The 18,157-nt window shown below is 42.8% G+C and overlaps 1 protein-coding gene across 1 annotated transcript in view; it reads left to right on the top strand.

The window, feature by feature from the left end:
• The window catches only part of wdfy4 (WDFY family member 4), a 178,856-nt gene that overhangs the window by 91,018 nt on the left and 69,681 nt on the right, over window positions 1–18,157 (top strand). Inside the window, exons 37-39 of the mRNA XM_024423457.2 lie at window positions 9,097–9,223; window positions 9,402–9,553; window positions 9,925–10,163. Coding sequence (XP_024279225.2) covers window positions 9,097–9,223; window positions 9,402–9,553; window positions 9,925–10,163 — 518 coding nt within the window. The remainder of the gene's footprint in view (window positions 1–9,096; window positions 9,224–9,401; window positions 9,554–9,924; window positions 10,164–18,157) is intronic.

Raw genomic sequence — 18,157 nt, 5'->3', positions numbered from 1 at the left:
ACTCACAAGCTTAGCCTTTTGTTAACAACACTGTCATCTCAGATTTTCAAAATATGCTTTTCAACCATAGCTACACAAGCATTTGTGTAAGAGTATTGATAGCTAGCATAGCATTAAGCCTAGCATTCAGCAGGCAACATTTTCACAAAAACAAGAAAAGCATTCAAATAAAATCATTTACCTTTGAAGAACTTCAGATGTTTTCAATGAGGAGACTCTCAGTTATATAGCAAATGTTCATTTTTTCCAAAAAGATTATTTGTGTAGGAGAAATCGCTCCGTTTTGTTCATCACCCCCTATATCCAAGAAGTAAAAAAATAAAAAATAATGTTACTCAATTGAATTAATCATGTAACAATTAACTCGTTAGGAATTTGGGGCACCATGGGAAAAGTTGTTTAACGAGTTACAATCTCCCGACTTAAACTCTAAAGATATATACATCAAAAACAGTCAATTATTAATTATTACCTCATCAGTCTCATTCTGAACATCGCAAGAACCCTAGCCCTTCTGAATATTCAGTACTACACACATGTATTGAATAATTTATTTACTAACTAAATAATAACACAGACTACACATACACACTTAGATGAGATAAAAGTCCCTAGTGGACACACGATATGATGGCTTGTTACAAAATGGAATGGGGTTGGGGAAAGATAAAGTCAGGTAGAGACAAAGACAGTCAACTTATCTTACATACATTTGGAAACTATGCTCACAGTAACCAGAATATCTAGCACCCTAACCACTGCTCATTCGGATTAGAAATGCAATATATATTTACGCGTAGCTGTCTTTCTCTGTCGTCTTTCTGTTGAAACCAATCGATCCGTCTATGGGTAGTGGCTCAATGTAAGGCTCTGGTTGTCCACCAGAGATCACAAAGTCCTTCTTCTTTGGTAGTAGAGTGGTTGTTAGAATAGATGCTTCAGATGTACCAAGAGGGATCTGTTCTTTCCCCTCGTGTCTTTGGCCAAATTCTAGCACCAATTTTACTTGCACAGCTGCTGACTGTGAATGTTTCTGGTCTCCTATGGAAGGCTATCTTCTCGTGTTGAGATTTAGAGCTTCAGAGTTTCTAACCATTTCAAAGTGTGGACCACGTTCTCACATATTTTGGTCTCATAGTGATCTCAATGATTGATTTACATGCCAGCTGCTGGCGTGTAAAGTTGTCGGGAGCTGAACCCTGAATAATCAATCATTGAGACCACTATGAGAACAAAATGCATGTTTTGGTCTTGTAGTTTTAACCATTCGTGACATCTGGTTTACACCGTCCGTGTGCTTAGTCTGTAGAGTTTAAACCATTTCGTAACGTTCAACTCATGCTGTCCGTCAGGCTGGTATAATGTACATTTCTTTAACGAGTCCTTTTTAAGCACTCTGGCCAAAAGGGGCATTCCATCACACCAACACAATGTCTGTTCTCACTTGGGCATGGCTACTGGCTGGGCACAAGTTGATATGAAAAGCAATTATCTCATTTAGAAGGCTAAAATCACATTGCTATCTTCACAAAAGTATTTTCATATTTAATCATATATTTTATACAACATTTAGATGTAAACTTGATACATAGGATGTGTACACTTTCAGAGTTACAGTTACTTAGTTATACCATCCATAATGGCATCACAAAATAACAAACCATATGACAGGATTATTCTTTAGATCCCCACGGATCATTCTTAATATTCCTATCTTATGAATATTGTTCCAATGTTCATTCTTTGGCCGTTAGAGTTTTTGGCGGCAAAGGTCTTCTGTAGACAAAGGGATTTCTTTCCCAATACTGCAGGGCAAAAAAATAGAAAGTTCTCTCTAAATTTACGACCCGATGTTAAGGTGTCAAGATCGGCACAGCCCCCCTTCCCCTCTTCTGTCGGAGAGAGGAGGTCTGGCTATCTTCAAACATTTGCCTAGCTAATGGGTCTTTTGATCCACTGTCAGGTGAGTCATGACACTGTCTATAGCATGCTATTAGATACTCATAGACTCACATCTTGACTGGCTGCATCACCATTTGGTATGGCAACTGCTTGGCATCCAACCTCAAGGCGCTACAGAGGGTAGTGCGTATGGCCTAGTACATCACTGGGGTCGAGCTTCTATACCAGGCGGTGTCAAATGAAGGCCCTAAAAAGTGTCAAAGACTCCAGCCACCCAAGTCATAGACTGTTCTCTACGCTACTGCACGTCTAGAGGTACCAATGCACCAAGTCTGGAAGCAACCAGACCCTGAACAGTTTCTACCCCCACGCCATAAGACTGTTAAATAGTTAACCAATAGCTACCCGGGCTATCTGCATTAACCCTATTTGCACTCACTCTTTTGACTCATCACATACGCTGCTGTTACTGTTTATTATCTATCCTGTTGCATAGTAATTTATCCCTACGTATATGTACATATCTACCTCAATTGCCTCGTACCCCCACAACAACTCTGTACGGATACCCTGTACATATAGCCAAGTTATCATTACTCATTACGCATTTATTCCTTGTGTTATTATTTTTATATTATTTGTAAATATATATATATATATTGTTGGGAAGGGCCAATAAGAAAGCATTTCACTGTTAGTGTTCACCTTTTATTTATGGAGCATTTGACAATGCTCCAAATAATTGTATTTTATTTGACTTCCAGTCATTAGCATTGGCTTGCGAAACTACCTCTAACTTCTTTCATACTTTACACAGATGCATAAAATATCTACTAGTTCATCTGACTCTGGGCAAGTAGATAAAGGATTTCACTGCCAAAATCCCGAAGTATCCCTTTAAAAACCTGTTTGGGCTGCAATCCCTTTAATGGGATGATATGACAATAGCCAGTGAAAGTGCAGGGCGCCAAATTCAAAACAGAAATCTCATAATTAAAATTCCTTAAACATACATGTATCTTATACCGTTTTAAAGGTAGTCTTGTTGTTAATCCCACCGCAGTGTCCAATTTCACATATGCTTTTTAGCGAAAGCACCACAAACGATTATGTTAGGTCACCACCAAACCACAATAAAAACAGCCATTTTCCTGCCAAAGAGAGGAGTCACAAAAAGCACAAATAGAGATAAAATTAATCACTAACCTTTGATGATCTTCATCAGATTACACTCTTAGGACTTCATGTTACACAATACATGTATGTTTTGTTTGATAAAGTTCATATTTATATAAAAAAAAGTTTACATTGGCGCATTACATTCACAAGTTCCAAAAACATCCAGTGATTTTGCATAGGCACACCGATTCAACAGAAATACTCATCATAAATGTAGATTATAATACAAGTTATACACATGGAATTATAGATATACCTGTCCTTAATGCAACCGCTGTGTCAGATTTTTTTTAAACTTTACAGAAAAAGCAAACCATGCAATAATCTGAGACGGCGCTCAGAACATTAGTCAAATTAGCCGCCATGTTATAGTCAACATAAACCATAAATTACATGCTGAATATTCCCTTACCTTTGATGATCTTCATCAGAATGCACTCCCAGGAATCCCAGGTCCACAATAAATGCTTGATTTGTTCGATAATGTCCGTTATTTATGTCCAATTAGCTACTTTTGTTAGCGCGTTTGGTACACCTATCCAAACGCTGGTGCTGGTCGACCATTTTTTCTGTCAAAATCTTTAAAATGTTATATTACAGGTCGAAGAAACATTTCAAACTAAGTACAGAATCAATCATTAGGATGTTTTTATCATATATCTTCAATAAAGTTCCAACCGGAGAATTCCTTTGTATCTTGAGGAGGAACGGAAAGCAGGAAGATAACATGTGCTATGCGCATGACCTGGTACTGGCTCTCTGCCAGCAGTCTGATGCATTCTATTCTTATTCAGTCCCACAACACAGTAGAAGCCTCATTCAAATTTCTATAGACGGTAGACATCTAGTGGAAGCCTTAGGAAGTGAATCTTCATTCATATCTAACAGGGATTTCAATAGGCAATGGTTTGAAAATATACCAACAGATTTCTCACTTCCTGTTTAGATTTTTTCTCAGGGTCTTGCCTGCCATCTGAGTTCTGTTATACTCACAGACATCATTCAAACAGTTTCAGAAACGTATGAGTGTTTTCTATCCAATACTACTAATAATATGCATATATTAGCAACTGAGACTGAGGAGCAGGCTGTTTACTCTGGGCACCTCTGGGCACCTTTCATCCAAGCTACTCAATAGTGCCCCTGCAGCCATAAGAAATTAAGGCCTCTGAAGGATCCGCCCCTTTTTTCAATTTGCACCTAAAATGATATACCCAAAGTTAACTGCCTGAAGCTTAGGACCATCAACATGGCATGAAAAGGGATGCCAGTAAGGGGAGAGGAAAAGTTCTCCATATGGTTCACCAGAGCACTCGCTCCTACCTACAGGTGGAGACAAAATGACCAGTAGTCCCGCAATAGAGGAAGCTCTTAGTGTGAAGCCTGTATAGCCGTTCAGCTGGAGACAGCCTAGCTCTGCCTCGTTGCATGGGCTCGGGAAGAGGTGAATCGGTAGTCTTCGGAGGCTCTCGGGGGAACTCGGGTAGCCTAAGGTTCTCTTTGCAACGGAGCCGCCGGGGACTTCCGGGCTCCCTCGGAGGCGAGGTGGAATCGAATCTTCTCTCATTCCTTCATTTCCGTAGTCACCCATCGATCCGAATGGTCAAGGCGATGAGCGAGTCGAGTAGTTCCTCCGATAATCAGTGAAGGAACATGTTGAACAGCGCTTCCGGGTTCCAAGCACTCTCAGCTGACAATATGTGGAAATACACTGCATAGTCTGCCACACTACGGGAGTAATGACGTAGCTGGAGCAGCCTGCGAGCAGCCTCTCTCCTGGACAACAGGGAATCAAGCACCTTCCGAACCTCCTCCATGAACTCCTCCAGACTGAGGCAGAGGGCGGATTGTTGCTTCCACACCGCCGTGGCCCAGGCACGTGCCCTCCCGGACATTAGTGTTATGATGTACGCTATCCTCGTGCGGTCTAAGGTGAATAAAGAAGGCTGCAGCTCGAAAATGAGAGAGCACTGGGAGAGTAAAGCCTGGCAGGTTCTGGAATCCCCAGCGTAGTGATCTTGAAGAGGTAAGTGGGGTTCACAGGACACTGGGGTAGGCTGCCTAACAGACAACCCACAGAATTGCTCCAGCAATGTGTTAAACGCTCGGTCATGGCATTCGGCCAAGGTCTGGAACCCTTCCATGAGACCACGAAGCAACTCCTTGTGCCTTCCAATGATGGCTCCTTGGGAGGAGAGGGCGTTGCGGAGCTGGTCTGAGTCTGCTGGGTCAGTAATGGCCAGTTCGTACTATCATGATTCAGGTATGACCCAGATGCAGACAATGTCGAAGAAACAACATTTACTTTCTAGTACAGGGGTTGGCAAATGACATGTCAAAGGCAGGCAGAGGTCAGTAATCCATAAAGGGTGCAACATGTCCAGAACAGCAGGCAGTCTCAGGGTCAGGGCAGGCAGGGGTCAATAATCCAGTGAGATGGGGCAAGGTAAGAACGGCAGGCAGGCTCAGGATCAGGGGAGGCAGATGGTCAAAACCGGGAAGGACTAGAAAACAGGAGCAAGAACAGACAGGAGCAGGGGAACAAACGCTGGTAGGTTTCACGAAACAAAACGAATTGGCAACAGACAAACAGAGAACAAAGGTATAAATACACAGGGGATACTTTGGAAGGTGGGCGACACCTGGAGGTAGTGAAGATATGCACAAAGACAGGTGAAACAGATCAGGATGTGATTGTGTGTCCTTACTCAACATTGACGAGAGGGCTACAAACAAAAGAATGAAATAAACCAAAACGTGTTCCTCACAGTGTATCCTAGGTTGTGCAGTCCTCAGACAACGTGCCCACTCCGACAATGACAATGGTAAAAGACTGTAATAATAATATATTGAATGCATTAACAGAAATAACCTTAACCAAACAAACATTGTAGATTAGAAATAATGGGAATTAACAGTAAATGTACTACTGGTGATACTGGTGTGCCATCCCCGCAGCCTCCGCAATGGATTAGTCCACTGGGACAGGCGTGAATCAGACAGGTGTCTCGTCTGCCATAAGAAAATATATATATACTGTACTAGTCAAAAGTTTGGACACACCCACTCATTCCAGGGTTTTCTTTATTTGTACTATTTTTTACATTGTAGAATAATGGTGAAGACATCAAAACTATGAAATAACACATATGGAATCATATAGTAACCCAAAGAAGTATTTAAAAAATCTAAATATATTTATTCGAAGTAGCCACTCTTTGCCTTGATGACAGCTTTGCACACTCTTGGCATTTTCTCAACCAGCTTCATGAGTTAGTCACCTGGAATGCATTTCAATTAAAAGGTGTGCCTTGTTAAAATTATTGTGTAGTTCTTTTCCTTCTTAATGCATTTGAGCCAATCAGTTGTGTTGTGACAAGGTAAGGTTGGTATATAGAAGATAGCCCTGTTTGGTAAAAGAGTCCATATTATGGCAAGAGCAGCTCAAATAATCAAAGAGAAACAACAGTCCATCATTTTAGACATGAAGGTGAGTCAATACGGAAAATGTCAAGAACTTTTAATATTTCTTCAAGTGCAGTCTCAAAAACCATCAAGCGATATGATAAAACTCTCATGAGGACCGCCACAGGAAAGGAAGACCCAGAGTTACCTCTGCTGCAGAGGATAAGTTCATTTGAGTTACCAGGCTCAGAAATAAATGCTTCACAGGGTTCAAGTAACAGACACATCTCAACATATACTGTTCAGTTGAGACGGCGTGAATCAGGTCTTCATGGTTGAATTGCTGCAAAGAAACTACGAAAGGACACCAATAAGAAGAAGAGAATTGCTTGGACCACGAAACACAAGCAAATTACATTAGAGCGGTGGAAATCTGTCCTTAGGTCTGATGAGTCCAAATTTGAGATTTTTGGTTCCAACTGCCTTTAGTTTGTGAGACGCAGAGTAGGTGAACGGATGATTTCCGCATGTGTGGTTCCCACCTTGAAGCATTGCAGAGGAGGTGTGATGGTTTGGGGGTGCTTTGCTGGTGACACTATCACTGATTTATTTAGAATTCAAGGCACACTTAACCATTATGGCTACCACAGTGATACGCAGTGATACGGCATCCCATCTGGTTTGCGCTTAGTTGGACTGTCATTTGTTTTTCAACAGGACAATGACCCAACACACCTCCAGACTATGTAAGGGCTATTTGACCAAGGAGAGTGATGAGTGCTGCATCAGATGACCTGGCCTCCACAATCACCTGACCTCAACCCAATTGAGATGGTTTGGGATGAGTTGGAAAAGCAGCTAACAAGTGCTCAGCATATGTGGAAACTCTTTCAAGATTATTAGAAAAGCATTCCAGGTGAAACTGGTTGAGAGAATACCAAGTGTGCAAAGCTGTCATTAAGGCTAAGGGTGGCTACTTTGAAGAATGTACAATATAAAAGCATTTTGATATTTATATCACTTTTTTGGTTGCTATGTGATTCCATATATGTCTTATCATAGTTTTGATGTCTGCACTATTATTCTACAATGTAGAAAATAGTCAAATAAAGAAAGAGCATTGAATGAGTAGGTGTGTCCAAAATTTTGACTGGTACTGTATATTTGCGACTGCTCGACTAAAAACATATTTGTCGGCCTATCGACCAGTCGATTAAATGGGGTCAGCCTAACCTGGATTGTACAATATTTGCACATTATTCTTTCTTCAATTATTCAAGCTCTGTCAAGTTGGTTGTTGATCTTTGCTAGATAGACAGACATTTTCAAGTCTGCCATAGATTTTCAAGACAATTTAAGTTAAAACTATAACTAGGCCACTCAGGAACATTCAATGTCATTTTGGTAAGCAATTCCAATGTATTTTTGGCCTTGTGTTTTAGGTTATTGGCCTTCTCAAAGGTGAATTTGTCTCCCAGTGTCTGTTGGAAAGCAGACTGAATCAGGTTTTAGTCTAGGAAATTACATTTTTAAAAACTCCCTAGTTCTTGCCAATGACAAGCATACCCATAGCATGATGTAGCCACCACCATGGTTGAAAATTTGAAGAGTGGTACTCAGTGATGTGTTGTGTTGGATTTGCCCCAAACATAGTGCTTTGTATTCAGGACATAATGTTTCTTTCTTTGCCACATTTTTTGCAGTTTTACTTTAGTGCCTTATTGTAAACAGGATGCATATTCAGTACAGACTTCCTTCTTTTCTGATCTGTCATTTAGGTTAGTATTGTGGAGTAACTACAATGTTGTTGACCCATCCACAGTTCTTCTATCAGAGCCATTCAACTCTGTAACTGTTTTATAGTCACCGTTGGCCTCACGGTGAAACCCCTGAGCTCTCTGGCAACTGAGTTAGGAAGGACGTCTGTATCTTTGTAGTGACGGTGTATTGATACACCATCCAAAGTGTTATTAATAATTTCACCATGCTCAATAGGATATGTCAGCTTCCAATAGATGCCCTTCTTTGCGGGGCATTGGAAAACCTCCCTGGTCTTTGTGGTTGAACCTGTGTTTGAAATTCACTGCTAGAATGAGGCACCTCACAGATAATTGTATGTGTGGGGTACAGAGATGAGGTAGTCATAAAAAAATTATGTTGAGTCCATACAACTTATTATATGACTTGTTAAGCTTTATTTTTACTCCTGAACTTATTTTGGCTTGCCATAAAAAAGGGGTTGAATACTTATTGAATCAAGATATTGAATATTTTTATTTGTTATATTAATTAGTAAAAATTGACATATGGGTATTGTGTGTAGGCCATTCGAAATCTAAATCTAATCCATTTTAAATTGAGGCTGTAAACACCATTTTTTATTTTATTTATTCAAGCGGTGTGAATACTTTCTGAAGGCAATGTATTTATAATATCGGGATATTGGTATGCATCTAAACGTGGTCCCTTTAGCTAAACACCAGGGGAGATGGAAAGAAGACAGGGATGGCTACTATCTTAGGAGCACATGTTCAACCCTGTGTGTGTGTGTGTGTGCGTGTGTGCGTGTGCGCGTGTGCGTGCGTGCGTGCGCACACTTGTGCGTTGCAGTATTCCCCAGAAGGAGCATCGTTGGAGCGGAGACAGGTCTTCCAAACTGAATTGCTTGAGTTCTTCATGGAAATCATCCACATGACCAGCCAGGAGAATGGACATAACACACACCTCACCACACAGGGTAGAGCATGCACTCACACATGTCCACAAAGCATACACAGACACACCTCACACATGCGCACACACTTGCGCATGTACACAGACACACACAAATAATCACAAAATAATTTCCCATGCAAATGGACAATAAAATATTGTATCATGTCACTCAACAGATCTTTCTCCCTCTCTGTCACCAGAGTCAAACTCCCAGAGTCCTGAGGGGCAGATGGCCACACTGATGGAGAACATGGTGCTTTTCAGTCAGACGTTTCTGGAGAAACTCTACAGCGGCATGTTTCTGGTTGAGCCAGAGAACCTGCTCACCTTCCTAGCAGACCAGATCGTGGTGGTGAGAAACTCTGAAGGCTATGTGCTGCCATGGGTGAAAGTAATGTTAAAGAATGTTCAGATAAAATGTAATGTAAAACACAAACATGATTGTTCTTCATTTACAGAGTAAGTCAAGATTTGTCAGCTCTATTCAGCTATATTCATAACATTTTTGGTAGCGTTCCAGGCTGACTACGTTGTAGTCGCCTGCCCAATCTTACAACGCCTGGATAAGTGTTAAACAAATTAGCAGTCTGATGTCCGACTTCGAAGTCGGTGACATGGCATGCAACTGCAACCACAATTCCACACAGCTCGACTACAATGTAACACAGGCTTTCTGTTTATCTGCAACCGTCTGAATGTTTTCACCTGCCGTTTCCTTATCAGGTGATGGAGAAGGGCCTATCACAGAAAGAGAACACAGTTTCCTCCCTCTACACCAGCACCAACCGAGCTCTGCTCTACTTCCTTTCCCGCCCACAACACACACAGGCCGAACAGGATGCTGTCATCAGGACGCTGCAGGTGGTCATGGCGCGCTGGGACGTAGTCATGGCAACCTACAATGCCAACGTGAACTTTATTACCTGCCTGCTGCACTGTCTACTGTTGATACGATCTGGCAGGTAGGTTACACACACACATGTGCACGCGCACTCATACACACACAAACGTACACAGGGTGTTAAAAAGTCAGACCTATGATTGGCTTTATGATCATGGATTCTTTGTACAGTGGCGATTTTAGCATGTAAATCTCGGTGGGGCAAACTCCCACCCAATTGTTTTTAGATGCATGCCAGCAACACAACACAACACTAAACAATACATTAACTTCCTGATGCACCCATCCTGTTAGCGGGATCATTTTCGTCAACATCCGCTGAATTTCAGAGCGCCAAATTCAAATTAAACTTCAGAGTGTTTTCTATCCAATACTAATAATAATATTGCATATATTAGCATCTGGGACAGAGTAGGAGGGAGTTCACTCTGGGCACGCTATTCATCCAAAAGTGAAAATACTGCCCCCTATCCCAAAAAGGTTAATCCTCCTGGCGTGTCAGATTTCAAAAAAGCTTTTCGGCGAAAGTATACCAAGCGTTTATGTAAGGACATCTCTCTCAGCAGACAAAACAAAGCTTTCAGGAAAAACAGCACTTCCAGGTTGGATTTTCCTCAGGTTTTCGCCTGCAATATCAGTTCTGTTATACACACAGACAATATTTTGACAGTTTTGGAAACTTTAGAGTGTTGTCTATCCTAATCTGACAATTATATGCATATTCTAGATTCTGGGCCTGAGAAATAGGCAGTTTCATTTGGGTACGTTTTTCATCCAAACATCAAAATACTACCCCCTACACTCAACAGGTTAATTGCACTATAACGATGATGAATGGTGCCCACAAACTGTTAGGTCCTACATGAAGCTGTCCCAACAGCAAAGATTTTTTTTCAGTACCATGGAGTGAATCCTTACTGTTGCTACACCTGGCTATCAACGGAGCCTTGAAAAGGTTTCTACTGGCAATTGAGATGTACAAACTATGGCATAAGGGAACGATGAGTGGATAACTCTTACTGACAGTGGTGGCTGCTTTGTTTGTGTGATGTATTGATGTCTCTATCTTTGTGAGTTTGTCTGTGCCTAATAATGTTTTACCATGTTTTGTGCTGCTACAATGTTGTGCTGCTACCATGTTGTGCTGCTACCATGTTGTGTTGCTACCATGCTGTGTTGTCATGTGTTGCTGCCATGCTATGTTGTTGTCTTAGGTTTCTCTTTATGTAGTGTTGTGGTGTCTCTCTTGTCGTGATGTGTGTTTTGTCCTCTCTCTCTCTCTCTCTCTCTCTCTCTCTCTCTCTCTCTCTCTCTCTCTCTCTCTATATATATATATATATATATATATACATATTTTAAATCCCAACCCCTGTCTCCTCAGGTACCAAATTATTAGGGTGAGGCACAAACTTTGTCATCACAGTTTGGCATTCTCTGGATTTATGGTGCTTTCAAGACAACAAAAACAAGACTGAATCATGACATCAGTGATCTTCAGGTCGGACCTTTAGAAAGAGGCCTGAGTTCCCGACTTGGAATTCCGAGTTGGAATACCTTTCTAAACATATCTTCCTCGTCTGAGCAAATCTTTTTCAGATTGACCAGTTGTCTTGAACTCACTGAAGTCTGAAATTTCCCAGTTCCGAGTTTACAGTTGTTTTGAATGCGGCAGAAGTCATGTTGGATTGACAGCATGGCCAATGTATTCAACCTTTTCTGGTGTTGCATAAGAAAATGTATCCTTTTGAGCTTGGAAAAGAGACCCTTAAACCCAGACTTGGACCACAATCTCCACTGAATAGCAGGCTAGTGATTGCTTTGCAAAGCTTGCAGTTAGCCCCTGATTCCTTCCAAACCACTCATTGTTGAATTTGAATTCCTACTTGTTGTGTAATGTTTATGTCCAATGGCTGATGAGCACCGATACGTTTTATCTATATTTTATTTGATCTATAATGGATTTGCCAGTAGATTGTCAACTTGATTCATGACGATGACTACTTGTCTAGCTTGCTAGCTAAGATTTTGAAAATATGATGTTGACATGATCTTTCCAATCAAAGCTACGGTAAAGCCACGTGATTTGACTTATTTTTTTCTGTGGCCATTGACCTTCAGCCTTCTTGGATGGGCATTTCTAATGTAAATCTATGGCAGCACTCAAGGGGCTTGAATTGTCAAACTCTTCCTGTAGATTTAGCTGAGTGACGAAGTGTCCCCATGAGTGACAGAACACTGAGCCAATCACAGAGCAACTAGAGAAAATTACCAACCACTATTTTCTTTTGGCTGCCCCACCACCACATAAACCACTGAGCTAGGCTGAAACACCTGTAACATTTTTTGCAAACTGATTTGTGACAGGTATTCATGTCAAAATATTATTATAATTATTTATTTTTATTTCACCTTTATTTAACCAGGTAGGCTAGTTGAGAACAAGTTCTCATTTACAACTGCAACCTGGCCAAGATAAAGCATAGCAGTGTGAACAGACAACAACACAGAGTTACACATGGAGTAAACAATAAACTACTCAATAACACAGTAGAAAACAATAAAAAACGAGTCTGTGTACATTGTGTGCAAAAGGCATGAGGAGGTAGGCGAATAATTACAATTTTGCAGATTAACACTGGAGTGATAAATTATCAGATGGTCATGTGCAGGTAGAGATACTGGTGTGCAAAAGAGCAGAAAAGTAAATAAATAAAAACAGTATGGGGATGAGGTAGGTAAATTGGGTGGGCTATTTACCGATAGACTATGTACAGCTGCAGCGATCGGTTAGCTGCTCAGAGGGCAGATGTTTAAAGTTGGTGAGGGAGATAAAAGTCTCCAACTTAAGCGATTTTTGCAATTCATTCCAGTCACAGGCAGCAGAGAACTGGAAGGAAAGGCAGCCAAATGAGGTGTTGGCTTTAGGGATGATCAGTCAGTTACACCTGCTGGAGCACGTGCTACGGGTGGGTGTTGCCATCATGACCAGTGAACTGAGATAAGGCGGAGCTTTACCTAGCATGGAATTGTAGATGACCTGGAGCCAGTGGGTCTGGCGACGAATATGTAGCAAGGGCCAGCCGACTAGAGCATACAGGTCGCAGTGGTGGGTGGTATAAGGTGCTTTAGTAACAAAACGGATGGCACTGTGATAAACTGCATCCAGTGTGCTGAGTAGAGTAATGGAAGCTATTTTGTAGATGACATCGCCGAAGTCGAGGATCGGTAGGATAGTCAGTTTTACGAGGGTAAGTTTGGCGGCGTGAGTGAAGGAGGCTTTGTTGCGGAATAGAAAGCCGAATCTAGATTTGATTTTAGATTGGAGATGTTTGATATGAGTCTGGAAGGAGAGTTCACAGTCTAGCCAGACACCTAGGTACTTATAGATGTCCACATATTCTAGGTCGGAACATCCAGGGTGGTGATGCTAGTCGGGCATGCGGGTGCAGGCAGCGAACGGTTGAAAAGCATGCATTTGGTTTTACTAGCGTTTAAGAGCAGTTGGAGGCTACGGAAGGAGCGTTGTATGGCATTGAAGCTCGTTTGGAGGTTAGATAGCACAGTGTCCAAGGAAGGGCCAGAAGTGTCCAAGGAAGGGCCAGAAGTATACAGAATGGTGTCGTCTGCGTAGAGGTGGATCAGGGAATCGCCCGCAGCAAGAGCAACATCATTGATATAAACAGAGAAAAGAGTCGGCCCGAGAATTGAACCCTGTGGCACCCCCGTAGAGACTGCCAGAGGACCGGACAACATGCCCTCCGATTTGACACACTGAACTCTGTCAGAGAAGTAGTTGGTGAACCAGGCAAGGCAGTCATTAGAAAAACCGAGGCTACTGAGTCTGCCAATAAGAATATGGTGATTGACAGAGTCGAAAGCCTTGGCCAGGTCGATGAAGACGGCTGCACAGTACTGTCTTTTATCGAGGGCGGTTATGATATCGTTTAGTACCTTGAGCGTGGCTGAGGTGCACCCGTGTCCGGCTCGGAAACCAGATTGCACAGCAGAGAAGGTACGGTGGGATTCGAGATGGTCAGTGACCTGTTTGTTGACTTGGCTTTCGAAGACCTTAGATAGGCAGGGCAGGATGGATAAAGGTCTGTAACAGTTTGGGTCCAGGGTGTCTCCCCCTTTGAAGAGGGGGATGACTGCGGCAGCTTTCCAATCCTTTGGGATCTCAGACGATATGAAAGAGAGGTTGAACAGGCTGGTAATAGGGGTTGGGACAATGGCGGCGGATAGTTTCAGAATTAGAGGGTCCAGATTGTCAAGCTGATTTGTACGGGTCCAGGTTTTGCAGCTCTTTCAGAACAGCTGCTATCTGGATTTGGGTAAAGGAGAAGCTGGGGAGGCTTGGGCGAGTAGCTGCGGGGGGGCGGAGCTGTTGGCCGAGTTTGGAGTAGCCAGGAGGAAGGCATGGCCAGCCATTGAGAAATGCTTGTTGAAGTTTTCGATTATCATGGATTTATCGGTGGTGACCGTGTTACCTAGCCTCAGTGCAGTGGGCAGCTGGGAGGAGGTGCTCTTGTTCTCCATGGACTTTACAGTGTCCCAGAACTTTTTGGAGTTAAAGCTACAGGATGCTTGAATTTCTGCTTGAAAAAGCTGGCCTTTGCTTTCCTGACTGACTACGTGTATTGGTTCCTGACTTTCCTGAACAGTTGCATATCGCGGGGTCTATTCGATGCTATTACAGTCCGCCACAGGATGTTTTGTGCTGGTCGAGGGCAGTCAGGTCTGGAGTGAACCAAGGGCTATATCTGTTCTTAGTTCTGCATTTTTTTAACGGATCATGCTTATCTAAGATGGTGAGGAAGTTACTTTTAAAGAATGACCAAGCATCCTCAACAGACGGGATGAGGTCAATATCCTTCCAGGATATCCGGGCCAGGTCGATTAGAAAGGCCGGCTTGCAGAAGTGGTTTAGGGAGCGTTTGACAGTGATGAGGGGTGGTCGTTTGATTGCGGACCCGTAGCGGATACAGGCAATGAGGCAGTGATACCAAGGCTTTTTCGATCACAGAAGTCAACAAATGAGGGTGCCTGGGGACATGCAGGGCCTGGGTTTACCTCCACATCACCCGTGGAACAGAGGAGGAGTAGTATGAGGGTGCGGCTAAAGGCTATCAAAACTGTTCGCCTAGAGCGTTGGGGACAAAGAATAAAAGGAGCAGATTTCTTGGCATGGTAGAATATATTCAGGGCATAATGCGCAGACAGGGGTATGGTGGGGTGCGGGTACAGCGGAGGTAAGCCCAGGCACTGGGTGATGATAAGAGAGGTTGTATCTCTGGACATGCTGGTTGTAATGGGTGAGGTCACCGCATGTGTGGTAGGTGGGACAAAGGAGGTATCAGAGGTATGAAGAGTGGAACTAGGGTCTCCATTGTAAACTAAAACAATGATAACTAACCTGAACAACAGTATACAAGGCATATTGACATTTGAGAGAGACATACAGCGAGGCATAAAGTAATCGCAGGTGTTGATTGGGAGAGCTAGCTAAAATAACAGGTGAGACAACAACAGCTAATCAGCTAACACAACAACAGCAGGAAAAATGCCGATGACTAGGCAGAGAGAGTTGGATTAACTACACACAGAGCCTGAGTTCGCGGCTGGGGCCGACAGATAAAAAATATATAAACAAAATGGAGTACCGTGATTAATGGACAGTCCAGCAGGCATCAGCTATGTAGCCAAGTGATCATAGTGTCCAGGGGGCAGCAGTAGATGGAACAGGGAACCCGCCACTACGTTAGCAGGCGACAAGGCGTTTAAAGTTAGTAGCCCTCCGACGGAGGCCGGTTGAAGGCACAGCGAATGGAGTATTTGTCGGCAGACCAGTCGTGGTGGTGCAGCGGGGCGCCGTGTCGACAGAGAATCCAAGCCAGATGGCGACAGAGGTATTGTAGAATTTAGTTTGCTGGCCGGGAGATGCGCCTGGCTCACGGCTAACTGGTGCTAGCTTCGTGGCAGTGGCGGTAGCCACTATAGCCAATCGGTAGCAGCGGTGATCCGGTGCCAAGGTCCAGAGTTTACAGCAAGGATCCGGTGGAGTATCGGGCTCTAGCCGTGTATTAGTGGGGTTCGGGTGATCAGCTGAGTAGGCCGGGAGTAGGGGCTCAGGGATAGCTTCGGTACTAGGTGCCACGGTGAGCTAGCTGTGAGCTAGCTAGCTGTGAGCTAGCTAGCTGTGAAGATCAGAAGTAGTGGTCCAGGGATTATGGCAGGAATCCGGCATTGTTGTGAGAGACAGTCCGATACTAGTAGACTGGCGAGTTTTATCCAGGCTAAGAACAGGGCTGGTATCTGTGCAGAAGGTAAAAGCCGCTAGCAGTGGCTAACAATGACTGAATAGCTAATTAGCTGGTTAGCTTCTGGAGGTTCTTGAATGTGTTCTAAAATTGAAAATAATAGCGATACCGTATCACATTGGGAAGGTATAATGGAATTAAAAATCGAAAAGAGATTGAAAATAAAATTGAAATATACATACCAAAAAAAAATACAAAAAAATACACGAGACACGAACAAAACACATCTTCACTGCTACGCCATCTTGGTAAAAACAGACAACTAAAATTATGTGTATGTGTGTATTTATATACAGTGGGGCAAAAAAATATTTAGTCAGCCTCCAATTGTGCAAGTTCTCCCACTTCAAAAGATGAGAGAGGCCTGTATAATTTTCATCATAGGTACACTTCAACTATGACAGACACAATGAGAAAAAAAATCCAGAAAATCACATTGTAGGATTTTTTATGAATTTATTTGCAAATGATGGTGGAAAATAAGTATTTGGTCAATAATAAAAGTTTATCTCAATACTTTGTTATATACCCTTTGTTGGCAATGACAGAGGTCAAACGTTTTCTTTTCAAGTCTTTTCAAGGTTTTCACACACTGTTGCTGGTATTTTGGCCCATTCCTCCATGCAGATCTCCTCTAGAGCAGTGATGTTTTGGGGCTGTTGCTGAGCAACACGGACTTTCAACTCCCTCCAAAGATTTTCTATGGGGTTGAGATCTGGAGACTGGCTAGGCCACTCCAGGACCTTGAAATGCTTCTTACGAAGCCACTCCTTCGTTGCCCGGGCGGTGTGTTTGGGATCATTGTCATGCTGAATGACCCAGCCACGTTTCATCTTCAATGCCCTTGCTGATGGAAGGAGATTTTCACTCAAAATCTCACGATACATGGCCCCATTCATTCTTTCCTATACACGGATCAGTCGTCCTGGTCCCTTTGCAGAAAAACAGCCCCAAAGCATGATGTTTCCACCCCCATGCTTCACAGTAGGTATGGTGTTCTTTGGATGCAACTCAGCATTCTTTGTCCTCCAAACACGACGAGTTGAGTTTTTACCAGGAAGTTATATTTTGGTTTCATCTGACCATATGACTTTGTCCCAATCTTCTTCTGGATCATCCAAATGCTCTCTAGCAAACTTCAGACGGGCCTGGACATGTACTGGCTTAAGCAGGGGGACACGTCTGGCACTGCAGGATTTCAAATCAAATCAAATCAAATTTTATTTGTCACATACACATGGTTAGCAGATGTTAATGCGAGTGTAGCGAAATGCTTGATTTGAGTCCCTGGCGGCGTAGTGTGTTACTGATGGTAGGCTTTGTTACTTTGGTCCCAGCTCTCTGCAGGTCATTCACTAGGTCCCCCCGTGTGGTTCTGGGATTTTTGCTCACCGTTCTTGTGATCATTTTCACCCCACGGGGAGATATCTTGCGTGGAACCCCAGATTGAGGGAGATTATCAGTGGTCTTGTATGTCTCCCATTTCCTAAAAATTGCTCCCACAGTTGATTTCTTCAAACCAAGCTGCTTACCTATTGCAGATTCAGTCTTCCCAGCCTGGTGCAGGTCTACAATTTTGATTCTGGTGTCCTTTGACAGCTCTTTGGTCTTGGTCATAGTGGAGTTTGGAGTGCGACTGTTTGAGGGTGTGGACAGGTGTCTTTTATACTGATAACAAGTTCAAACAGGTGTCATTAATACAGGTAACGAGTGGAGGACAGAGGAGCCTCTTAAAGAA

This window comes from Oncorhynchus tshawytscha, linkage group LG01 (genome assembly GCF_018296145.1).
Source record: "Oncorhynchus tshawytscha isolate Ot180627B linkage group LG01, Otsh_v2.0, whole genome shotgun sequence".
Classification (NCBI taxonomy): domain Eukaryota; kingdom Metazoa; phylum Chordata; class Actinopteri; order Salmoniformes; family Salmonidae; genus Oncorhynchus; species Oncorhynchus tshawytscha.
Note: the sequence above shows the minus strand (reverse complement) of the source record. Positions and strands in the feature narration are given on the sequence as shown.